Below are 27,319 nucleotides of genomic sequence, written 5' to 3' on the forward strand. Positions count from 1 at the left end.
GAATTTACGAATTATTCATGAGTACAGCAGAGAGAGAAGCACTCAACCCCAGACGCAACTGACAAACGAATTCACATTCAAATTTCTACTCGGCTAGCAAGGTGTGGCAATTAACACTGCTTTGAGGAGCGACCATTGTTAAAATTAACTCTCCCCAGTTTCACCTATGTTTGATCTGGCTCACAAAAGCAGTTAATAACTCATTAAACACTTTGTTGGAGGCTTTTTTAGATTATCTGCCACACTTCCTGTTACACCGATGCCCTGCATTATTGAACGAGTCCCAAATGAAGACATAAGATCTGCTGAAAACTATGCAGATAAATGAAAAAAGACACTGAAAAAATGTACCTATTTGTTCAATCGAATGTTACATTTGCATAATTGCAGTGATGTACATTTTACTGCTAGACACTATTTTACTTTTATTACACAACTATATATTTGGGAAGCAACACACCCATACATATAAAAAAAAGCAGGTGTTGAGCAGAGTTAACAAGGTATTTCAGACCAGTAAATGCAAAACATATGGACCAGTAGTGAACATGTTCTCCTGTCCATTGCAATCAAATAGAAAGGCCAAGCATATGTGAGCTTTCTTGAAGTCATATGATTTTAAAGCGCAGCATAACTCTTAATGAAACGACAGAAAATTCATATTAAAATGGCATAAAGCACAATTTTTTAATGATTGCATTTTGTAAAGATTATAACTGGTCTATGTACTCGTTATAAAAAACCCTTACAGTTTAACTTAGAAGAAAACCAAAAACTTGAAAGGAAGTACATAAGTACATATGTTTGTGTTTGTGATTTGTATAAGTACATGAGTACTTAACCAGCTGTCCCTTCTCCTAACCAAACTCCAGAGGTACTGATCATTTTCTTGGGAAAGCCAATTTCTGTCCATTTCCCATCTGGGTGTTGGAGTGATGGGTGGAGTTGGGATCTGTTAAGGCAATCAGAGGATTGGAAACACCGTCAAGAGCCCATCTGTCACTGGGCTGTTCTGTGAACTGCTCTGACAGTTTAATTAGCTTTTATAGAGGTGTCTCGGAGTGGGAGAAATGTTTTGACAAAAGAGTAGAGGGCAAAAGATGGAGAAGTGTCCAAGGAATAAGCAATGCAAGCCATATGTCTGATAGGTTAATAGTCCCATTGTGAATAAACAAATATGGCTGAAACAATTGTGCGTTTTCTTTCGAATAACGTTAAAACAACATTTTGTATAGAATGAGACTTGGCTGAAATTTACATGATTCAGTGATTTGGATGATATGATTCCTTTGAAATATTAGAATTCAGTGTGCATTGTTTATTTTATCACCACTTATTTGTAAAATAATAATAATAATTAATCCCCTTAAAATAAATGTTACAATCAATGAAAGGCAGTTGAAGGCATGTGGGAAACTTGTTCTGACCAATCCAGCTGGAGAGCTCTTTGTGTGTGTGTGTGTGTGTGTGTGTGTGTGTGTCAGGGATGATTTAGGAAATGGAGGAAAATAGGCGACAACACCCAGACAACCTCTCAGTCCCACCCAAGCCTTAAACTCCCTCCACCTTCTTGTCCCCTTTGCCCTCTATGTGTGCTTGAGAGCTGTTGTCTACCCACCATCCACCGCCTGTCTCAATAAACAACATGGAGCCACCTGAGGAAAAAGCACTGTTCAGCGTTTCTATTATTAGCCTGTTCCCAGGCCGTTCTTGGTGCATCCAGTACTAATCTCTTTCCTCTTAAAACGTGTGACTTGTGAAACAGTCTAGACTTAAACACTTACTGTCCTTGCAAACAATTACACAGATTATGTTTTTTTATGAGGACATGAACATTGTACTAATTCAGAAGTGCTATCTAAAAATGAGTCCAAATCTTTATGCTATCTTGCATTCTTGTCAAGAAACAGCAGGATAAGTAGTGCATATAGTATCTTTATCTTTTCTGATTGATAATTCAGAATTCGATTTCCACCCTGCCAAGTTAAAATACATTAAACATCAGCAGTGAAGATTATGACTGGTAATGAACATGACTAAAAAATCCTGTCAGAAATCACAACCTTTTAACAAAACTTGCATTGGCAGTAACAACGACAAACATCTTCGTGTTTCTGGTACATCTGCAGAATGCAGACAAGCTACTGGCTAGAGCTTCGGCTACAAACAATAATAATACAACTAATACCTGTGTCTGGCTTGTGCCTTTATTTTCTTTCAACATGTTTGAGTTAAAGTATGATGCACATTTTGCTATACTTTGTTTTACAAAAGCCAATTAGTGTTTCCATGCACTTGTGTTCTTGATTGTGAAACACCCGTCAGCTGTGGATGTTAATTAACCTGCCTAGTAAAAACAATCAATCTACCGTCGGTCAAATCAAGGCTCAGCTGATGTGTGCATTTCGGCAGGAATTCAGTGCTTGTACTATAATAACAAACATCAAGGCGTGTCACACAACCAGGCTTTGTGCATTAATGTTTAAACATACATGCATTTTATTTTTAGAGTTTGTTTTCCTTCTGATTCTTGACATCTGGTTGGTGAAAGTTTGTGTCTGCAAGACAGTAATAAACAAATAGAATGGGCATGTAATTTGCTTGTCCTGAGTGCAATTGATTTGTCCACCCTTGATGACTAGGCATTCTTTTTACTTAGAAATGCCAGCTAAGCTGTTGGTAAAGTCAGGTACTGATGAAAGTTGAGGAGGTCTGGGGTGCAGTCAGCATTTCAATTCCAAGGTGTTTAATAGGGTTGAGATCAGAGCTCTATAGCAGGTCACGCAAGATCTTCCACTTAAGAACCACATATGGCTGGAAAATTCAGGTGTCCCAATATTCTTTTCATAAAGTGTACATTGATGGTGTCATCAGCCGTTTTAAGAATACTTTTAGTACTTAGAAATTATTAGACATGCTGGCTAAGATATGATATTCTTGGCCTGTCCAGGGGTGGTCCGACTCTCCACTGTCTCCAGCGAGACAGCTGAACAAGCCCATTTTTACCCTGTGCTCCTGCATTTATTCAACAAATGGGCTCAACACTTGGTCAGTGAAGCGACAATGTGGCTGCATGCTACTTTTACCATTCCTAATTAAGGATTCTCATGATGCATGCGAATTTCATCAAGTGAGGTCACTATGACACAATGCAAAGATGCAATACCGACACACAGACATGCATTAATCTGTTTGGATTACATAAGACCCGTTCCTTTCAAAAGCTTTCAAGTCTAACAGAAAGGCCTTACTGATTCTGCCTTAAGCCTGAGGCATGCAAAAAAAGTTGAAAAGGTTTGAACATATCCAATGAATTCCATTACATAAATACAATTATTTTCTATAAAAGAAAACTTATATATATATATATATATATATATATATAGGTCAGTTTTCAGTTCTCCTGCTGACCTGAGAGACTGCCTGCTCTGCTCTTCTAACAGTCTTGGTAATGCCCCCAGAGCCTGAAAGAATGTAGAGACAGATGGCACAGATGCCATGCCAAATGCCACACAAAGCTGGCTCAAATAGGCTGGCCGTGGCTTGGTTTGTCCCATGAAAGCGTGAGTGAAGGCATCACAATGTGAAGTGATACGAAAATAATCTGCTACGTCTGCAATACAAGATTGTTTAGTACACAGCGGAGTTCAGCTCTGTCATTGTCTCATCAGCGTGTTTAATCTGCTACTGTTACAATAAGAAACCTGGAAACCGGCATCAGATTGGTTCCTGGAAAAGAGAGGAAGCTGGACCGCAGGACAATGGATCGTTATGTAATGAAGAGTCTGAATTTAGCTCTGTTTTTGGCCTGGGATGTTTTGGTTCCTTATGCTACAGGGCGAGTGCTGTTTTTTCCTCAAAGTCACTGTAAACATGTGCTTTAAATTTAGATGTTCCTGAATCAGAGATGTGGGCAAAGGAAATGGCAGCGTGGTAAACACAGCTGTTTGGCATCTCGCATTCCAAAAGAACAGAAGCTTACAGCAGTTGAATGGAAGTAAACAAGTGGTGGAAATCAAAGAACCAGGCCTCATATCGCACACATTCGTGCAATGCCTGATAAATATCTATTTAACTCTATTTGCATTAAGACATTCTTGTCCAGTTAGTGGAGATCAGATTAAGAGGCATGTCATTGTAAAGACTATGGTTTGCTTATCTTTTCCAATATAAAATTAAATTATTTCTTCATTATTTGTACAAAGTTGAGCCCAAACAAGTAAATTACTAGCAGTAAGTTTTCATCTCACTTAAGGATTGTCCTTTATATATTTATTTTAAAATGATATCACTTAACTGGAAGTCGAAAAAGAGCGAGGAGGAAAAGAAATAGAATAAAGACAAAAAAGAAAAAAACAAATATTAAATATTAAACTAAATACTATCCTTAACACAAAAGGACACTTTTTCCTATTTTTTTATGAATGCATGTGATGTAACTCACTCAGCATGCATATCAAGAAAGGACAAAGTGTTTTAAGGCACCAGGATGTCTGTGATATTTAGTATAAGTTGACAGACAAATTATTATTTTTCAGGTTTTTTTCCCGTTTTTTCTGATGTGAAACTGCTATTTTAATGAATCTGAAATAAGTAAACATCAAAGAACATTTACATTGTAAAATAAATTCATCCTCTAATTGTTAATACATGTTCTTCATCTTGTTCTCTATAAAGCTGTAGACAAGGAATATATTCTCTGCTAACTGTAATCAGTCATGCCTGCTAAATAAAGCCCCAAAAATGTATACTATGGTGTTAGGAGGAGATTTAAGTAAAGGAGCATTCAAATGGTGAAAGTGTAGAATGCGGATTAATGATACACTGAAAGAAAGATTGACATTTATATTTTATATTGCTGAAAAACTTGAAGTTAAGATGTATAATGCATATGTTTTGCCGATGTATAATATATGGGCAAAAGTCTGTGGAGAAATTACCAAAGTGAGGTCCATGGTTTCTTGGAAGAACTTCCTGAACAAAGCTGTGACCTCAGCTCCTCTGAAAACCTTTGGGATAAATTGGAACACCAACAGCACTCTAGATCTCCTCACCGACCTCAGGGCCTGACCACACTAAGTCTTGTGTTGGAATGAACACAAACTGCCACAGTCATGCTCTAGTAGAAAGCCTTCCCAGAAGAGTGCAGGTAATTAAATCGTATCATATTAATTAAAATATTAATATTAATTTCCATGATAATAGACAGTGATATTAATGATCACATCTGGTTACAATGGTCAGGTGTCCAAATAGTTTTGCCTATATAGCATGTGTGCTATAAAGGTAGCTCATACTGACTAAAAGAAGTTTAGAACAAGTAATTCTCAGCACTTTATTAGATTTATATACAAAATTATACATATTTTATTTCTGTGAATGTTGTCAGGGAAATGCACTCAATACAGCTTGTGTATTTATTAACATTAACATCACAAAAGGAAATGTGTCACTAAAGATTGACTTTGACTGATGCTTCTGTTCCCAAGTAAATTAAAGAATGACATTTTGTAAGTGCCTCTGTAAAATGAGCACAAGTCAACATTGACATAAGAGGTACATATTAGTTCAACAATCAATGTAAAAACACATCCACTTGTGCAGGGTCAATAAATTATTTCAAATGACATGTCAACACGCCCAACACATTGGGGAGAGTTGATTGTTGGGCCACATAGTAACATAACAATGGTCCCGCGTCCACAAAAAATAATGAGGGACGTAGATGTGTAACGTATCGGAACGTTCGTCTGACCGAGGAAAACCACGCTGCATGCTTTGCTAATGTCTAATTACAAATTAAGTTTCACTCAAATTTCTTCAGGAAATGTGGATTATAGTTTACTCTATTACAAATACATTATTTCCAAAAGTATTGCGTTACCTGCTATATATGATTCTTTTTAAAAACGGTTACCACAAAGCTGGAAGCACTTAATTGTACAGGCCGACATTAGATGCGCTATAATACAATTTAGCATTCACTTGAACTTGAACAAAAATAAATAGTTATGAATATAAATATTTATAACCCAGCCACTAGGGTTGCACAATCCAGTGCAGTCTTAGTGCCAGTCCCAAGCCCGGATAAATGAGGAGGGTTGCGTTATAAAGGGCATCCAGTGTAAAACGTGCCAAATCAAATATGCAGATCACGAAGCAGAAATTCATACCGGATCGATCGAGGCCCGGGTTACCAGCAACTGCCACAGGTATTGTTAGCCTAGAGGGTACCAGGGTAGAGGAGGAAGACGTCTACAGAGACAGCAGGAAAAGGAGAAGTGTAGGAGAGTAGAGGTTTGGGTTGGTACTTTAAATGTTGGTACTATGACTGGTAAAGGGAGAGAGGTAGCTGATATGATGGAGCAGAGAAAGGTAGATATCTTGTGTGTTTAGGAGATCAAGTGGAATGGGAGTAAGGCCAGGAACATTGGAGGTGGGTTTAAACCGTTCTATCGTGGTGTGGATGGAAAGAAAAATGGTGTAGGGGTGATCCTGAAAGAAGAGTACAGTAAAAGTGTGGTGGAGGTGAAGAGAGTTTTGGATAGAGTGATGAGCATGAAGCTGGAAGTTGAAGAAGTGATTATAAATGTCATCAGTGCTTATGCTCCACAAGTGGGTTGTGAGATGGAGAAGAAAAAAATTATTCTAGAGTGAGTTAGATAAAGTGGTAGAAGGTGTATGTAGCAATGAACAATTGGTGATTGGGGGAAGACTTTAATGGGTATGTAGGTGAAGGGAAGTTGATGAGGAGGTGATGGGTATGTATGGCCTTAAGGAGAGGAATGTGGAAGGGCAGATGGTGGAAGATTTTGCTAAAAGGATGGAAATAGCAGTGATGAACACTTATTTTAAGAAGAAGGAGGATCATAGGGTGACATATAAGAGTGGAGGAAGGTGCACACAGGTGGACTACGTTCTATGTAGGAGATGCAACCTGAAGGAGACTGGAGACTGTAAGGTGTTGGCAGGGGACAGTGTAGCTAGACAGCATCGGATGGTGGTCTGAAGGATGACTTTGAAGGTGAAGAAGAAGAGGAGGAGACTGAAGACTGAAAGAAGAATAAGATAGTGGAAACTGAAGCCCGATCTTTAAGAATAAGGGAGATGTGCAGACCTGCAGTAACTACAGAGGAATTAAGTTGATCAGTCACACCATAAAGTTATGGGAAAGAGTAGTGGAAGAGCACCACAGCCTTATTTGCTTAGAGTATGTTGGAGACGTATAAGTTGTTTGTGGATTTAAAGAAAGCGTACGACAGATTGCTAAAGATGGAGCCACCAGGAAGGTAAAAAAGAGGAAAACCAAGGAGGAGGTTTATGGATGTGATGAAGGAATACATGCAGGTCGTTGATTTGAAAGAGGCAGATCTAGAGGACGGGGTATAAAGAGGCAGGATGATCTGCTGTGGCGACTCCTAATGGGAGAAGCTGAAAGAAGAAGATGAATATAAATATAAAAGTTATAAACTTTTCTCTATAAGTTTTTTCCCAATGACCAATCTATTGGTCACAGTGGCAAGAAACACCTACTTTACATGCTATAAGGAAGAAACCTAAAGAGAAACCAGATTAATAAGAGAAACTGTCCTCATCTGGGTGACAACTATTGTCCATTCAGTATAACTCTATCCAATGGATTTCAACTGTTCACTCATGGACACTTTAATGCAAAACTGTTCATGACAATTGTAGTCCTAAGTGATTGTAGCAAACTGTTTATAATAACTTACAGTCCAAAGCAATCTTCTTGAGTTTAACTCTCCACACAACCCTCATGGATTTTAAGGTTGTTCATGTCAAACTGAACATCTATTGCAAGATAAAAAGAAATGACTGTTTACTAATAGTCTCCAGTCAAACAGACAATGGTCAATATTACAAAAATATCATGATCATGAGCATGAATACGTATGCAACTAACAAATATATCCATTCCTATACTCACCAAGTAAACTTTAGAACCTAGTCATTTTAAAGCAATATTTAAAGTTAGTAAGCAATTGGAGAAATTAGATAACGAGTTACAATTACAGGCATATACTTACTTTTCTTTCGGCTTCTCCCGTTAGGGGTCGCCACAGCGGATCCTCCGCACATTTGATTTGGCACGTTTTACGCTGGATGCCCTTCCTGACGCAACCCTCCCCAATTTATCCGGGCTTGGGACCGGCACTGAGAGTGGCTGGGGATGGTTCCCTGACCGGGGATCGAACCCGGGTCGCAGCGGTGAGAGCGCTGCATCTTAACCACTAGACCACCAGGGGTTACAATTACAGGCATATGATCATGATTATATAAAAGTGTTGAAAATAAGAAAGAAATGTGTGTTTCGCTTTTGCATAATAGACAAAGACACCAATATTTTGTTTTAGGTGGTAATCAGAGGAAATGTAAGAATGTAAGAATTAAAGAGTTTAGTTGGCACCAGACTTATTTTCTTGAGCAACGTCTAGCTTTCATATCCATGCCGGTGGTGACTCATTATGATATAGCTAGACAGGTATATTCATTCATCATTCATCAAGTCAGACAGGCAGAAGGGATCAAACCTTAAGACGCGGCTGTTCGCTTCAATAGCCTCATTAAAAACACACAGGTTTGCATACACACATGGCTTGATGGTAACCGGATGTGAAACTGTCTTTCCTCTCATTTGCCTCAACAACACAGTTCTTAATTTGTTTGTCCTTGTTTTTTAATAAAGGTGAAACAAGACCAAAATATTTTCAAATTTCATGTGCCTGTGAATGTAAAAATCATATTTCTATTGCATTCATTATTTTCAGGACATTTTGGCTGAATAAAAGTGTGTGTGTGATTATGATGATGTAGTGTACATGTATGTAAGTATTCGAAAATAAGTTTTGGAACTGAAATATGGGAAATAATGAAACAACAAATACTGTTAATACATAACAGCACCAGTGTCCGTGTTTTGCAGTTACCCTTTTTGTGGAGTTTGACATGTTCTTTTCATGCCACTTGCTTTGGTTTCATTATAGAACAAACCAATATCTGGACTAGATATGGTAAATTACACATACAGGTGAATGTGATGTTGGGGAAAAGTTCATTTATTTCAGTAATTCAACTCAAATTGTGAAACACGTATTAAATAAATTCAATGCACACAGACTGAAATAGGGTTTTTGTGGCTGCACCCAAAACCTCCTCAAATCACCTACATTAGTACCTGATTTTAATGAGACCTCTGAGGCTGAATGAGTACAAATCTCCACAATCACACTCCAAAATCTCTTCTCAAAAGAGTGAAGGTTATTATAACTGCAAATGCGGACTAAATGTGGAATAGAATGTATCGAATCGTATGGTCAGGAGTCCACAAACGATTGTCCATACAGTAGGGGTGTAACGGGTCACAAATTTCACAGTTCGGTACAATTTCAGGACGGTTAGGGGGAAGAAATGCAAACCAAAATTGCTTGTCATTTTATCTTAATGCAGTTTATTATTATTATTAATATTTGTGAACATCAACAGTTTACATTTTATAAACAATTTTAAATAAAATGCCTGTTTGGTAAAATAATATATAAAACAATATTTTATAATATTTAATTAATTTAATACACTTTTTATTATACTGAGTAAACTGAATTAATCAACTGGCACTTAATTGGATTAAATAAAATTAAATAAATGGAAAAATTAAATTGAATAGTTTGCATTTGTAGACCCCATTTGGGAAATACAGATGTGCATGTAAGTGTATGCGTGTGTGTGTGTGTGTGTGGTTTACATTTAATATCAAATTTTCTAAATATATTATCTACTTAACTGTTCCACTTATTTCAGCAGACTTTAACAAATGTCTTTATTCCTTCCATTTTTCCTTCATTCACTCCCTCGATATATGGAATTGGCAGGATTTTCTTCTTGTATGAGGAATTCTTGAAGCTGGACATAAAATTATAAAGAATCCATAGCGCTAGTGTTAGCCGATAACCAGGAAGTGACTAGCTGCACCCTCGCTGAACTCAGGCGAGTCAGAAGCTTCAGGTCGGTTTGAGACAGCACCGGCCTCATTCTCCCACCCTCTTATTCTCTGTCCCCCATTAGTCACAGAGCTAAGAGCGTCAGCCAGTCCCTGCACCTGTTATGTCCCACAAACTCATATACACACACACACACACACTCACACACCCCAGGGACTAATTATTGCCTTAGAAAAAAGCCTGTAGCAAGACTGGTCTCTCTTATATGGCTCATTGACACACACACACACTTGACTTACTATCCTTGTGATGATTTTTTTATTATGCTATTACTATTATTCAACTAAATTTAACCCTTTACCTTAACCTTTAAATAATGGATGTACTTTTTCTAAAAATAAAATGCACTTCCTATCCTTGTGAGGTCATTTGGGTCCCAGCAGGATATTAAAACATGCCTACACACACGCCCATTCTAATTTAATCAACAGATGTGTTCTTTGTTTCTTTGTTTCGTTTTCCTCCTTTGACCATGTCACAGAATCAATCACAATCACAGAACCACGCACACAGACCCACCAGAAAAATGCTTTAAGGTGTGTGAGACACTTTTATAGATGCTGAAACCTGCCTTTGTTTAAAGAGCTATAACATGTATTTCAAAGAGGTGCCTGCGACCTTGATCTGCTTGACTGCAGACATTATTTAGAGTCACATAAAGGTTAATGGAACCATAATTGACACCTTCAGATATTTGCCTACAATGTCACGTTTCACTTACTCAACCGAAGAATGATTAGAATTCTAGAAATCGAAGTTCAGCTTGACATTTAAACCTCATTAGAAGAAAATAAAGATGGTAAAATTCACGACTTCACTTAGTAGACAATTATATGAATAGGAGATAAAGAGAGTTTGAGAGTATCAGGAGTGTAATTCACTGGCTAGGCAGATAAAGGGTACACAGAGCGTGATAAACCACAGTAAAGTCTTTATTGAGTGTACTGCACGCAAACATTTCAGCATATCGGTAGGAAACGGATTTGGCCTTCTTTAAGCGTTTTTGCAATTTTAGCTAATATAACTTTATTGAGTTCTCAAACTTCAGGCATCAGTTAAAGATCATAATAGACTTGTACATTGAAACATCTGATTTGCTCACCAAACCTTTTTATTTTTTTTGCCTGAGCAGAATTGGTGTATCCCCAGCCTCTCTTGGAATCACTGGGCATGAGGCAGGAATACACCCAAAATGAAAGAAGACTGGCATGTACAGAAACCCGCAGAAAGCTTAGGACATAAAACTAATAATTACAGCTGAAATAATATATATACTAATATATTAGACTGACCGATAAACCGTGACTAAATAAGTCTGCAATTCTGACGGACTGGAAACATAAGTGTCATACTACACACACAAATGACTGATGGGATGCATTTTACTATTAACAGTTACTCAAACAGGATGATGTGCTGAAAGGAAATGATGCAATGACTACAGACTCATTTCTATTGCGTGCGACAGTGCTAGACTTGTTTGTGCCCATTAATTCAGTCTAGAAACAAAAATAAATAAAAACCCAGCTTATTTACAAGGACTTTTATGGTGAATATAAAACATGATCTAAGATTAACAATAACTAACAATAACAGAATATATACAGAGAGAGTTCAAAATGATAAAAGAGCAGTATGGAATTCCGCGTGAGAACGTCTTCAGTACAAGCAGTTTATATTTCACTGTAAAATGAAAAGCTGTATTTTTGTTCTCATTATCTTAAGAAAAAAAAGAAAAGTTCTTCGTAGCTAATGTTCAAAGGTACATACTACACACTCTTAAGGAGCATGATGATCATTCTTTATATCAAAATCATTGCCAAATCAATGTGGTATAAGTGGAGTGAAACACTTCTGTCCGTCGTGTAATAATAAATAACCTACAGTCTGTTTTATGATTTACATTGTAGCCAGAACTCAACAAAAAAAAAATCCACTTGTGATTTGAGAATTCAACAGCACTGGGGTATACACTGTATTTTTAAGCCTGGCTAAATAATATTAGAAGCTATTTTTGAAACCTGTACCCAATAAAAAAAAAAAGAAACCACATGAACGCACATTTAAAATGTATTATCCTACTGAACACTTTTACAACTGCCAACAAATTTAATCTCTCTTAACTGAATCGATTTTCAGCTTGCCAAGAGCTAGCATACACCATGAATTATGCATGACTCAATCTTTTTTTTTTACCAAAGATAAAGAGACAAATGAAAAGAATAGAAAAATATTCCCTAGAACCTTCAGGCTAAACATAGATTTCTTTCGTCTGGAACAAATGTCACACTGCTTAATTTACTCCACCGAAGTCTCACTTGCTCTATTGTAATTGAACCAAGCACACTAATTCTTTATTTTAAACAAAGATTCATTTTGGTATTAAAAGCATGACTTGAGCATTTATTTCTCCCTCAACACAAAACTAAAAGCCTCAGAACAAAATATTTGTACAGCATAAAATAGTAGATTGTAGCAATAAACAAACTCTGTATGGACAAAAGTTGGACACCAGACCATATGTTTTATGTGTAGTTTGTGAACATCTCATTCCACATTTAGTCCCCATTTGCTGTCATAATAACCTCCAATCTTCTGGGAAGATGTTCCACTAGATTTTGGAGTGTGCCTGTAGTGTGCTCATTCAGCCACAAGGGTGGTATTAATGTCAGGTACTTATGTTACTTATGTAGGGTGAGGAGGCCTGGGGTACAGACAGCCTTCTAATTCATCCCAAAGGTGTTCAATAGGGTTGGGACCAGAGCTTTGCAGCAGGCCAATCAAGACCTTCCACTCATCCCGTTGTATACCATATTTTCATGGAGCTTGCGTTGTGCACAAGAGCATTCGACATTCGACAAGATCGACATTTTGTCAATATAGTGTATCTTAGGAACCTAGCTTGAATGGGCAAAAATGGCACTTGCTTGGATTAAATAAAATTAAATAAATGGAAAAATCTAATTGAATAGTTTGCATTTGAAGTTTGAATACACACTTTGTGAGAGAACATTAAAATATGTACAAAATAAGTTTTTTTGTGACTGAATATCAAATTATATTTACCGTAATTTCCGGACTATTAAGCGCACCCAAATATAAGCCGCACCCACTGAATTTTACAAAGATTTTTATTTTGAACATAAATAAGCCGCACCTGTCTATAAGCTGCAGGTGTCTACATTGAAACTAATGAACTTTACACAGGCTTTAACAAAAGACAGTGTTTGTTACACGGCTTGTATCTAAACAGTAGCCTAACAAGAAAGTCATTGTTCACTGTCTTCCTCCTTCCTTTCACAACAATTTCTCCCGGGAGTTTATCTTTTGGCATCGTCGTGCGTTTAAAAATCACCATCGGTGAATCTTTTCTCCCGATGCCGTGCAGCTCAGAACACAGGTGAAGTGTGTTTTTTCATGCCTGGTTGTTTTCAGCGTGACGAATGATTCGTATTTCCTGTAGACAGTCCGAGTGAGCGGCAGGTCAAACATCAGAGGAACATCATCCATATTTATGATGTGGTGCGGCCCGATTCAGTGGGAGCGCGATTTAATATAAAGAAATTCATTGGTTCACCTGAACCCGTTCTGCATTTTGATTGGTCTAATGTTATGGGCTCAGTTTTTTGGCATGAAGTTTGTGAAACCGGGAAAAACCCAGGAAAAATCCATATATTAGCCGCTTTGTTGTTTAAGCCGCGGGGTTCAAAGCGTGGGAAAAAAGTAGCGGCTTATAGTCTGGAAAATACGGTAATAATATAGGCCAATCATTTTAACAAGTTAAATCGATGACCACTCTATTGCGGATATTCCACGTTGAATATCAACATCTTTATTGTATTTATTATCTAATCTTACTGTCAACTTATATCACAAAACATTCTCCGAATGCTATGAGGCCACTAAAAACAAAACCAGTTTGTTACAGGAATCCGGAATCAGATTTAATAAACATTTTTTGGGAAGTTCTGTCAGCAATCCATAATGAGAAGCCCAGAGAAAACAGCTGAATCAGAGTTTCATTGCTGTGAGAAAAACACAGAGTGGTCAGCCAGTCTTGGGGTTTCCAGTTTCAACAGCTTGCATGTGAACAATCACTCTCTTCAATGAAAGCACACATTTTTCTTAAGAAATTTCAGACCTGTGTGTAAATTTAGACTAGATCTAGATTGTTTTGAGCTCAATCTTTTTGTTTATTATATGTTATGTAGTACACTAGGCATTAAGTCATAAATAGATACCTGTGAATAAGATGGTAGAGTAAATCATGCTCATTGGAGGACAAACTGATTGCATAATAAAAACATTAGTTACAAAATGTCAGGATCGTCACAGTTTAAAGTAAATAAATCCAAGTGGTCCTCGTGCAGAAGTTTGCAATTTACCTCGCGTTCTGACTGGAATTCTATGCAGGCACATGACACAAAACCCAGATTTCAGCAACTGCTACAAATAAAGGTGTGATAGGAGTGGATATCTTCAAATCTATCCAAATTAGATATGACGTGTTAACAACTGACAAAAGCACAAATTTTCACTTATAAGTACGTGTGTTTTGTCAGTAGGTTATTATCTGGGGGTTCCTTTTATCTCAGTTCATGGCTGGACTACATGAAACTATTTTCCCAACAAACAAGTCCCTCTTCATCTATAAAGTATAACCTTCAAGCAAATGCGCTTGTCATGTCAGTCGTTTTACATCGCAATCCTTTCTGCTTTTATATCTGCCTACATGAATGTTTAATTACATAACCTTCACAGAGAACATCTCCATCTTATTAAAGCAAGTACTGCCAGTATTTGAATTAGCAGAGGCTGAGGTGAAGGATCGAGGTTAAGAGGCAAGCAGAAAAGGCTTAAAGCACTTCAGATCTGTTATGTAACATATCACAAGTGGTCGCAACCATATTTAATCCTGAATTTAATCTAAACAAACTGAAGCATGTGTGTGCAGACAGGAGAGGAGGATTAGGTCCATAATTGAGGTATTTCAGTAAGACAGTTGAGCACTAGAGAGATAGATAGTCATATCCAATCTCGCACCCCAAAACTGCAGTCTTATTGAACTCTTAACAAAGTAATCATCATGTAATCATTAGACACAAATCGTCATAATTTACATTTTGACTCATTTTGTTAAAATTTCTCCAGGCTGAACTCTGATCAGATGAACTGAAACAAAATGCATAATTTGGTTTTATAACGGCTTCACAAAACACTACATTTCTAGTTATTACTCAGTAAACGGCTACAGCAGAGCCATTCAACTGCAGTAAAGTGGTTTAAAATTGTATGTGAAATACAGTATGTAATATGAAAAGGCTTACATACAGTATTATTCCAATATAATCCAAATATATATTCAGACCATTGCCAAATATTTGTAGACACACTGAAATGTGTTCCTGTTGTCCCAGTAAATCTGAAAAACACAATTGCCTATTAAATGATATGATGTGGTATCACAGCTTTCACTCACTGGAAAGAAGGATCCCATGTAAAACACCTTCTAGCATGATTTTGCCTCTGAAGATTCATTAGGACAGGGTTTGCCAAGGCTGGAGTAAAAGAATTTAAGTGTCCTGTTCAGCGCCCTGACCTCAAATCTGAACACTGATTGCACCCCAGGCCTACTCACCTAACATCAGTGCCTGGCCTTACTAATGCTCTTGTAGCTGAATGAACACAAATCCCCACAGGCACACTGAAATCTAGAAGATAGCCTCCCTCTGAAGATTAAAGATTATTATAACAGGAAGGAAAGATTGAAACATCAATGGGATTTTCAACCAAAACATGTATCTATTCAAAACCTTTTGGCCATATAGTTTATTTTAATCTATAAGACGAATGATAATACAGATATTTGGATACAGAAAAACACTGCCAACACCAAACCTATTGTATTTAAATCGTCATGGAATTAATGTTTGATGAAAGTAACTTTTCATCTCACTTAGTATAGTGAGTAGTTTTTGCTTTGAAGGAATGTAAAAAATAATGTTAACAAAGTTGATATCCTGAATAAAAGAAAGATTTAATATCTAATATTTCACATTAGGATCAGATAAGATTTTTCTTATGAATTAAGACTTACAGTGGCCTTACGCCATTGAGAGATTTTTATTTATTTATTTATTTTATATTTTTAATATATATATATATATATATATATATATATATATATATATATATATATATATATATATATATATATATATATATATATTTTTTTTTTTTGCATCTATTCAGAATCATATTTTTCATGACCATGCACCCGGAGGCAAAAATAATTCCAGTGCTACACAAATCCCTAAATGCTATATCAGGGTGCTTCTGAGAAAAGCTTGTATTTCTCAAAAAAGCATGCTGGCATGAAAGTTTTTTTTGTTGTTGTTGCCATGGCAAACCAGTCGGTTACATCAAATGAATGATGGATAGTGACTGCTGACCTAGAAAAACCTGCAATGAATGTCGAGCACTTAAGAGGAAATGAAAATATAGCAACAGATGCTGGGAATCAATATGTATGCCACTGGAGAATTAAAATGAATAGGGACTTCCTAATGCACAGCTATACAGTGTATAAACACTATCTCCGCTTTGGCTTACTCAGTGGGCCTTAGAATGAAAAATCCTTGACAAAACTACAGTCATTTCAAATAATTTTATAGTTCAGGTATTTCAGGTATGAATAGAGGAAAATAATCCATGGAGGAGTAGTGTGATGTCAAAGTGGATTGTTTTCTTATAACAGCATGTCCTAAAATGATTCCTCTAAAAATGACTCCATGTCCTGAAATGATTCCTTATTGCTTTAAAATCACAGGATATTTCTATTGTTTACAATTTGCAATATCAATAAATAATATGCTTATTATCTTCTTTCTCTTCTTCTTCTTTTGGCTTCTTTCACTGTCCTCTACATCTGCCTCTTTCAAACCAACAAACTGCATGTCTTCCCTCACCACATCCCTCCTCTTTGGTCGTCCTCTTTTACTCCTTCCTGGGGGCTCCATCCTCAGCATTCTCCTACTGATATACCCCATGTCCCTCCACTGCACATGTCCAAACCATCTCAATCTCGCCTCCCTCACCTTGTCCCCAAAACGTCCTAGATGTGCTGTCCCTCTAATAAAACCGCAACATCTACAGCTCTGCTACCTCCAGCTCCACCTCCTGTCTTTTACGCAATGCCACGGTCTCTAAACCATACAACATTGCAGGTCTCACCACAGTCCTGTAAACTTTCCATTTCACTCTTGCAGATACTCTTCTATCACTAATCACTCCTGCTGTCACTCTTCTTCACCCACTCCACCCTGCCTGCACTCTTTTCTTCACTTCTCTAACCAATCTCCATTACTTTGCACTGTTGACCCCCCAGGTACCTAAACTCCTCCACCTTCTCCACCTCTTCTCCCTGCAACCGCACCACTCCACTGCCCTCCCTCTCATTCACACATGTACTCTGTCTTACTCCTACTGACTTTCATTCCCCTTCTTTCCAGCGAATACCTCCACCTCTCCAGGCTCTTCTCAACCTGCTCCCTACTCTCACCACAAATCAATATGACAGTATCATCCGCAAACATCATAGTCCACGGAGACTCCTGTCTGACCTCGTCCGTCAATCTGTCCATCACCAGTGAAAACAGGAAAGGGCTCAGAGCCAATCCTTGATGCAGTCCAACCTCCACCTTGAACCAGTCTGTCGTTCCTACTGCACACTTCACTGCTGTCACAACGCCCTCATACATGTAATACACCCTGCCGTACGCTTTCTCTAAATCCTCAAACACACAATGCAACTCCTTCTGACCTTCTCTATACTTTTCCATCAACATTCTCAAAGCAAATAAGGCATCTGTGGTGCTCTTCCTCAGCATTAAACCTCCAATGTTCCTGACCTTACTCCCTTTCCACTTGGTCTTCTGAACACACAACATATCTACCTTTCTCCTCTTCATCATATCAGCTACCTCTCTCCCTTTACCAGTCATAGTACCAACATTTAAAGTACCAACCCGAACTTCCACTCTCCTACACTTCTCCTTTCCCTGCTGTCTCTGTAGACATCTTCCTCCTCTCTTTCTAGAGGAGCCCAATTTCCACTGGTACCACTGGTACTGCTAACAATACCTGTGGCGGTCGTTGGTAACCCGGGCCTCGACTGATCCGGTATGAATTTTTGATTCGTGATCTGCATATTTGATTAGTATCTATGCAGAGTAAATAAATGACTTCTTCCATAAATGTAAGATAAACATCTACTGCAAATAATCGTTACCATATTGTTAAGTTTAAATTTTATTAACTCAATGTTTTTTTGCTTTAATTTATGTGCAGCATCCGTCATTCTAGTCCCTGCGAATGAGCTGCTACTACAGAAATAAGAATGAGAAGTCTGTAGTATTATAAAAAATAAAATAAAAATCCATTAATACTATTCCTAAGTCTTTAATATTAATACGAATCCCATGGATTAAAGAATGCTGGATATATTTTATCAGGTTCCAGATTGTCATGCAGACGACAAAAGGCCGGTGGTTTGATAATTTGGTCTGTCTGAAGATGGTGGCTAAAGCATATGAGAAACCATTCCCTCCCCAGCCAACAAGCACTCATTTAAATTCCGCCATTCCGCCCTCCCAGCATGCTTGGCTAGTCGGTTGCTACTGGATACCACTCAGGACTAATAACCTCAGGCAGCTGGTCAATCAACAATCAAATCATGATACACTAATGCCAGACAAATTTGTCTATCATGGCTGATTAATGTGTTGCAGCTCTTGTGGTCTGATGCTTTTTTTTTTGCGGGAGGATGAAATTGTTAATGAATTTGGAGGGAAAAAGGACTGTCAATAACAATAACAGGCTTGGATGATGAAATATTCATTTTAGTCTGGAAATGAAGTCAGTTAACAGTAGCAGGTGGTCCTGTGTAGGATAAGAGCTATATGCCAAAACATCTTGTACTGTGCAAGATTACAGCTTCAAACATATTGTTGCATTTTTTGGATGTGGTTTTATTGTATACATTATTAACCTTTACACATTTTACTGGTCACCGATCAATCATTTGAAAAGTGTGTTATTCCAATGTATGACGTTGAGTAATTATAAGACAGGCATCTTACACATTGCCTGTGTTCACAGTTAAATGCTAACAGGTAATAGATGTATGCTTTCAGTGACAAGCACCTTGCTGAAGAAAATCAATTTGGCTTCTGGTGTTATTAATATTAATCCTTTAAGCTCCTTTCACTGACCTTAAGCCCTCTGCACTAATCTTGTGCATTGACTTCCTCTGGTGTGCAGTGTTGCGATTGTTCTACATGCTTGTGCAACATGTCTTAGCATGTCTCTAAACCTGTCCAATCCTCTGAGGTTATATTAGGTTAAAGAAAAGGCTGCTGTTACCTCTCCAATGGGACAGTTAGATAGGACCTCCTACTGTTAACATCCTTTGCATAAAAGGAAAATCTGCACTTCAACTCCACTAGCACTTTTTAATTACCACCTTTCCTCTTTCCTGGCAACCATTTCCATTTCGGTATGAGCAGGAAACCCAAAAAGAAAGAACCTCATGATGGGCAGTTTTAAATACCAGAGTTTTTTTTCCTCAATCTAATTTGTTAAAGAAAATTGTTTCTTATTAATGGACATTCTGGACAAATTTCAAAAGGAACTGCAAATTGTATTTGCGCTTTCCCTACGTGGACGCATAAATTGTGGCAGAATCCAAACACAGTTGCAAAGGCAAAGAATGTTTTGAACAGTCATCATCAGTCAGAATCTGAATACTTTATTGATCTTGTAAGGAATTTTTTTGGTTGCAGTTGCTCACAGTAAAGGACCAAAGTAAAGATTAAAGTAAAAATAAAAATGAAAAATATAAACAAAATATACATAAAGTATATATTAAGAGAAATAAAATGTGTAGCAGCAGGACATGGAATTTTAAAGCAGCAGTGAAAAACAGATGGCTGAAAAGTCTACAATATACTAGATTATGTTTGAATTATATTACATTTAAGCATCCATTTATAGAAAGCGCAACTGCATATACAATTTGCAATAATATCCTTTCAGAGTTTCTACGATCTCCACGACAAATTCAAACAGCTGACAGGTCACCATGCTCAATGTCTAAACAGTCTCAAAGGTGAGTGATATTTCAGATTATAATACTGTACCTGCTGAAGTATTTATATGATAAATAAAAAAGTGAGCTGTGCCTGGGCCTCACTGTGTCTCAGTAAGTCATTTGCCACTTGGCAATATTTATAAAAATGTTTTTCTCAGACCCTGAAACAACTTTGCCTTCATCTAATGTAGTGCGATTGCCCAGAGCAGGGATGCTTCATTATGTCCTTTGTTGATGATAATTAAGTTGCTGGGATGCCAACCACAGGGATTTGCATTAGTCAGATGCTGAGGAAGGTCAACATCTCTGTGCTACATTATTTAGTCTCACATCACTAATTGATTTTCAAAAGCACTCCACAAAAGGCAAATTAGTGAATTTACTATACTACTGACTACAAAAAAATACTTTAAAAATAGTAGTTTTGCACTCAAAATCTAAATACTGACTTATGCATTCATTCACTTACAGAGTTGCGGTCACACAGTGGCTTGTCAGTTAATTGCCCAATAATGGTAGGCTGCAGAATAAAACACAATAGAGTTAATTTACTGAACTGAAATTATAATCTGCTGACAATGAGCTCATCTTCTATCGTACTGTAAATATTTCAATAGAAAAAAAAATCCAAAACTGAAGAATAAACTTGTTTAGCTGACAAAATATTACGTCTGTAACCAGTGGAGTCAAAAAGATACAGGAAACATACAGAATTTACGCATTAAATGCATTACAAGTTAGTTGTGCTAACAATTTATTTTGAGTGGCTAGTTACATTCTCCATACACTATACATCACTCTCACCTTTTATATCTGTACTGTGCTGTTCTCAATTTGTGTGTGTGTGTGTGTGTGTGTAAGACTACACTCTGACTGAACATAATACTAAAACCTATTTTGTTAATACTAAGCAGTATTAAGCAGTACTAAGTAGTATTAAACTCCATTAAAATAGACTTCTCTCACTCAATTAATGCATTTTCACTAGCACTTTGCATTCGTGAAGATGAGAAAATGAAATCTATCCTGGTGTGCTGCTCCTTAACATTTTGTTCGCTCCACTTTTTTTATTTAGTTTTGATAACCATGAAAACACACACCCAAACACTACAATTATCTATTTTCCCTCTAGATAAGAGACATCTGGTCAATGATTAAATGTTAGCCCTTAATCAGAAAGAGAAGTAATGTTCATCAATAATTACTTTAACAACCCTACTCCAACACATCATAATAAGGACTGCATATCACTGGAGACCTTAAAACAGTGACATTTAATGGCCAAGCTACAAGAAAAGTAATGATAATAAAACAGCTGAATTCATTATGCATGCGAGCAGATGTCTTCGCGGAAATTAATGGCCATCATCTACTTTTAATGTCGATGCCGACGAGCATGGCTCGTTTAGCTAATTAAAGTCCAGTCCTCAAAAAAAGAAAAAAAAAAACAACACAGCAAGAGCACAAAGTGCCTGAACTTAAGAATCCAGCAGCAGGTGGTCTGAAACAATGAATAAAACAGAAGCCACATTATTTCTCCTACATCATACACTCTGCTACCACAAAAGATAAGCAGCAGTACAAATAAAGCGGGCGTTACTAGAGTTCTAATCATACAGCATTTTAGATATTATCATTCGATATCAAGCTTCTCGATTTAATTCGTCGGCATAACAAACATACATTTAAAAGCTGTATGAAAATTAATAATCAATATATACGCATCACATGAGGTGTAATAAGCATTTCAAATTGATCCTGATTCAGTAGACAGTACAAGGATTCAGAAATGTACTTCTCATAAGTCTTTTATAAGTTAATTAGCTAGCATCCAACAACCCACATACACACTTTCCTCTGATCAGCTGAATATAAAATATAAAGTGGTCTGAAAAATGGCAAAACAAAACAGATTTTGAGAAAGACATTGACATGAGAATTGTGTTATTTAATGGCAAATTGGGACACGTTTGAAACAACAAATCAGACATCCCAAACTGTCTGGTGTTTTTTAGATATAGATGAAGTGAATGTTTTTGCTGAAACCTGGCAACCGCTACACACCAGCGGCCAGAAAGCTAATGCTTAATTATCTCCGTTTCATTCTAATTCACAGATTTTGTTTGGTTTTTACATCTCATGAGTTTAAAAGTTGTTTCACACTGCAGCCGTCTTAGTGATGCTCCCAGACAGATATCTACTTAAATACAGAGAAATGCAAAATTTAACTGCTGACCTATCTTACACATTTCAAATCTGTTTTTGGACAAATATGTTAATCGTTGTTATTTTGTCAACTTACAATTGATAAAGAGTTATTGCAGTTTGGTAATGCTGAGATTTAAACACACAACCTCTGATCCTTAACTTAAGCTCAGGTTTTGAGTTATAGATCAAGAAAAAATGTGTAAAATCCTGCCTCAATTTGTTATTTTGCATCAGCCAACTAAGCAATACCCCTGCATTAATTAGCATTGCTGGTAGAAACATTTGCATACTGGTCATTTCTTTACCTTGTCAAGCACCAAACCAAACTGTTTTACAAAACTGGAGAAATGTTAACAAATGGGGTGAGATATCGTTAATGAAATAAATGTAATAGGTGGTTTAATTCAAGTCTACTTAATACTAATGGAGCCCCCAACTGGCTTGGACATGCGACAGGTCCCCTGTAACCTTTATTCATTTCATACAAAACATAACTTATCAGCATCTTTTTTTTTTTAATCTTACGTTCACTCTACATCTAAAACCATGTCTGCTGCTTCATGTAGCCAAGCACAGGTTGCTAAAGCTAATCATAGGTTTGCTCTTAGTGGCAGACAATAAGCAGAAGCAGGTCTCAGACAGATATAATCAAGTCAGTCCCTCCTGTTTCTAATCATCTAGAGTAGTGTGTTGGCAGACGTTTGAGTGAAGGCGTAGCGCTGCATGGTCCTGCGTAATGATGGCTATTAAAATCCTCGGCTTTTTGTCACATGAAAAGCGGAAAAATCTATACGTTTGTGTGGGTTTGATTTATGCACGTGTTGTGCACTAGGATTTCCAACACAATCAGACGTATTAACATGAGCACATGTCGTTTGTCTTTACAGTACATACGTTATGTCTATAGATTATTCCATCATCAATTCATTTTGGCTTTGATGTGTTAAAACCTTTTAACTTTTAACCCTCCTTATTTAAAAAAATAAATCAAGCCAGTTGCTGAAGGTTCCTAACAAACACCTCTTAATTGATCACGAACATTACAGTTCACATTATTGACCAATATTTATTATCAGGTCTCTAAAGGCCTGTCAATCAATCAATCAATCAATCAAGTGGTAGAGCGTGTTTCATTTTATCCGTTCATTCTCATTGAGTGCGATTCAGGTGCTTTTGCAATAACCTAAAGGCACTGATTTAGTAAATTTTTTGAGCCTTATATTTTATTGTTGTGTAATAACTAACCATCTTTAAAAATTCAACAAATATACTTATACACCAAGAGAAAGTTGTCTAAAACGATTCTGTACATTGTAAAGAGCACTTGGTTTTATGCCAACGTATTACTACATCAGTTTTACAGGATATGAGAAGGAATGAATGAAAGCCAGATCGTGTTTTAGAGAATACAATCATAATATAGTTTGGGTGTAACCTGAACTGCCGATGACCTTTAAAAATCCAGTGAAAAATCTTTTGTGACCACCTTCACTGTGACCAGCTCCACTTTGTTGTATTTTTCTCATATTGATTATTTCTAAAAGATGAAGGAACCCTAATTTACAGCTTGTTCTCTCGTGATTAAGTAATTTGTTAAGTTGGATATAAAATAAAGTTTGGAGATTTGTGGCATGCAATTAAATGATGACAACAGAGATATCCTTAGGGCTTAGATTGCATATAAACCATCTGATTTAATCTGTGAACATACTTTTATAACATAATGATATAAAAATAATTATAATCTGTTATAACCTGTATTGGTTGTTAAGACAAATGACACCAGCCACTTGCAATTGTACTTGTCAACATTAACATGCAATACAAAGATTCAGCAGATCTGTCTGCTTGGCCAAAATCCAGGAGCGTCTTTAAAGATTCCCTGTATTCGATAAGCCATTTCTGGCTAGCCTCTCAAAAGGATTTCTCTGACTCACTCAAGAATCCACTTTCTGTCTCCTATTAAATGTGAATAGGAACAAAGAGGCACATGGGGGCTTGGGGTGAATGCGTGGTGCCTCAACAACAGTTCCTAAATGCTGCAGGATTACTACTGTGCAATTTTGTCAGATTTTTTTTCTTTTAAGGTTATCATGTTTATATTTTTCTCTAATAATTGGACCCATTATTCAAAGGTCAAGTTTTAAAAAAAAAAATTATAATAAATAGGAGTGTGTAACTTGGAATCAGCATTCATTAAAAAAAACACAAACATTTAACTACGATTTGTCGTGTATTTATTGTCTTGCACATAAAATATTAAACAGTTGTCTTCCTGCACTTCCTCCTACACATCTTGCCTGGATCTGATTACAGGTGCCATTGGAACAATAAAGATGTGAGCTCATACAGTCCACCTTAAAAAAAATTAAATAAAAACACTCCCAGCCTTCACAGCCTCAAGGAACTGAAATACAAGACTCTTGCAGTATAAATGATGATGCTTCAAAGGTTCTCTTGAGGGCTGATGGGTATAATCAATTACACCGCAATAAATTAAACCATAACGTTTATATGAACCTTACATAATATTTACAACTATATTACAACAGATATAAAAAAGTGAAATGCATTTCAAGCCTTCACAAGCAAAAGGAATGAGAAGTGGATCAGGTTTAATCAGAAGTACATGATCAACCCCCCAAAAAAACATCTAAAGGTGATTTAAGTGTGATAAACCCAGAATTTAGTGGCCAGTTCTCTAAAAAGCAAAGAAAAACTTTCTGCCAGAACGAGAATCTGAATGCGGCAGGATGAAAGCTTGCATTCAAGCATTCTGAGACTCTCTCTCTCTCTGTAAGGATCAAAGCTTAGCCTCCAGAGCTTGAGTACTTGAGTGGCGTGTGTGTGTGTGTGTGTGTATTCCTGTTAATAGAGAGTGAGGTATGCCCACTGATCAAGAGCTTTTTTCTGCTCACTTATAGGCATCAGCTATGTTACTACAAAGTATGTGGGGAAAAAATTTCATCAAAATTCACTTGACTGCCTCATTTGCATAATGAACCAATTTGCTAGGCAATTATTGTAAATTACGCACTTTATGCACCACTGATGAATCATATACAGCTATAGATGATATTTTAAGGATTTAATGCATTTCAGTTAACAAGATAATACATTGTGGCTTTGATTATATGCACATAAGAGCATGATTATTAAAATATGCTATATATATATATATATATATATATATATATATATATATATATATATATATATATATATATATATATATATATATATATATAAAATGAATATATATTCTTCACTGCCTTAAGGAGACATTCACCACAGGAGATCACAGAGGTATTACCTACCCCCTGTTTGGAGACATGTCTCAATCCGATATAGGGTTGACTTCTGCACTGTGGGAAACAAAAGAGACAGATTATTTTTCTTGTACATATTTTCACCTCCCTCTGAAGGAAGAGCAGTAGAAAGTGTAGGCAACAGATTCCTACATGATTCACTAATAGACATGTGTAAACACATACTGTGTGTGGTGTGAGTGTAGTTGGGAAATTACTCTCTCTGAGGTCAGGGGTTTAATCCTAAATGATATCATTGTGCTATTTACCTTTGGGCAAGTCACTTCATAAGCCTGAAATGTCAGAATGCAATTACACAGTATCAAAGTAATACAAATCAACCACAAGTGGTTATATGAAAGATTAGGCATGGATTATGTGGGAGTAAATTAACATAACTATTTATATGATATATGATATAATCATACTATTCCTACTACCATTTTTTCAACATCATCATATTGCAATTATGAACTTGTGTTGAAAAGCAATAGATTAAAGCTGGCATTTATACAGTGGTATCCCTGGATGTATCATTTTTAAACTAATAAAAGTGATGTATGTAAACTTTTAATATGGTTTTAATGTGTTGTAATGCACAGTACACTCATAAAAATGCCCTAATAACATCCGTGCACCTTTTGCGTCATAAAAAATGCACAGTTCTATAAATATGCAAGTACAAATTTGAAACATGCCCTTAATCCATTCCAGGCCCACTGGCCCCAATACATTACTGTGTATTATACTAGAAAATAATAATTTTTTATTAACCTAGGTAGCACACATATTCTGTATTACATTTGGCATCCTGTAATAATTTTAATGTTAGTCTATGATAGATTCAGGGCTGCTAAGACTTTTCACTGAGATCACAAGCTGTGGTCATATGCTTAATGGACAACACATTGGGACACGTGACATTTCCAGCAGTATATGGTTGTTTGCCAAACTGTAGGTTGAAGGCACACAATTATAGGATGTCTTAATATTACATTTTACTTTACCTGACAATGGCCCTGTGCACAAACCAGCTCAATGAAGGTATAGTTTACGTGGGTTGGAGTGGAAGTTCTTGAGTGGTCTGCAATAGAGCTCTGATCTCAACCATACTGAACACCTTTGGGATGAATTGGAACACTGCACCCCGGACCCGACAATAACTAATGATCTTATGGATGAATCACAAATCTCCAAAATCTAGTGGAACATATTCCCAGAAGAGGTAAGAGAAGAGGCTACTATAAATAAATGTGGAAAGAATTTTTAAAAAGCACATACAAATATAATTAGGTGTCCATATATTTTGTACATATAGTGTATTTAACAGCCTCTATTACAAAAAAACCAAACAAACAAAAAAAAATGCTTTCAACTGAGAAATACTAACAGATTTAACCTATTTGCAAGGTACTATAAAAGGAAATTCTGACAATGATTTAGATAAGCTGGCAACAACATCTTATTTTGCAGGATCATTAATAATGAATTTATGGTTATAAATAATACAGTTTGAAGTGGTTATGTTTTGTTTCATAGTGGTGCTCTACATTATCACTTTGACTAGGGTCACAAACAATTCAATGACAAAGCCTTTGACAGGGACGTCTCAACTGCCAACAATTAATTAATTC

At 36.6% G+C, this 27,319-nt stretch overlaps 1 protein-coding gene across 1 annotated transcript in view; it reads right to left on the minus strand.

The window, feature by feature from the left end:
* The window catches only part of rasgef1ba (RasGEF domain family, member 1Ba), a 58,936-nt gene that overhangs the window by 19,867 nt on the left and 11,750 nt on the right, over positions 1 to 27,319 (minus strand). The window contains exon 2 of the mRNA XM_046841920.1: positions 25,695 to 25,742. Coding sequence (XP_046697876.1) covers positions 25,695 to 25,742 — 48 coding nt within the window. The remainder of the gene's footprint in view (positions 1 to 25,694; positions 25,743 to 27,319) is intronic.

The sequence above is a fragment of the Silurus meridionalis genome, chromosome 27, assembly GCF_014805685.1.
Source record: "Silurus meridionalis isolate SWU-2019-XX chromosome 27, ASM1480568v1, whole genome shotgun sequence".
In the NCBI taxonomy this organism is placed as follows: Eukaryota; Metazoa; Chordata; class Actinopteri; order Siluriformes; family Siluridae; genus Silurus; species Silurus meridionalis.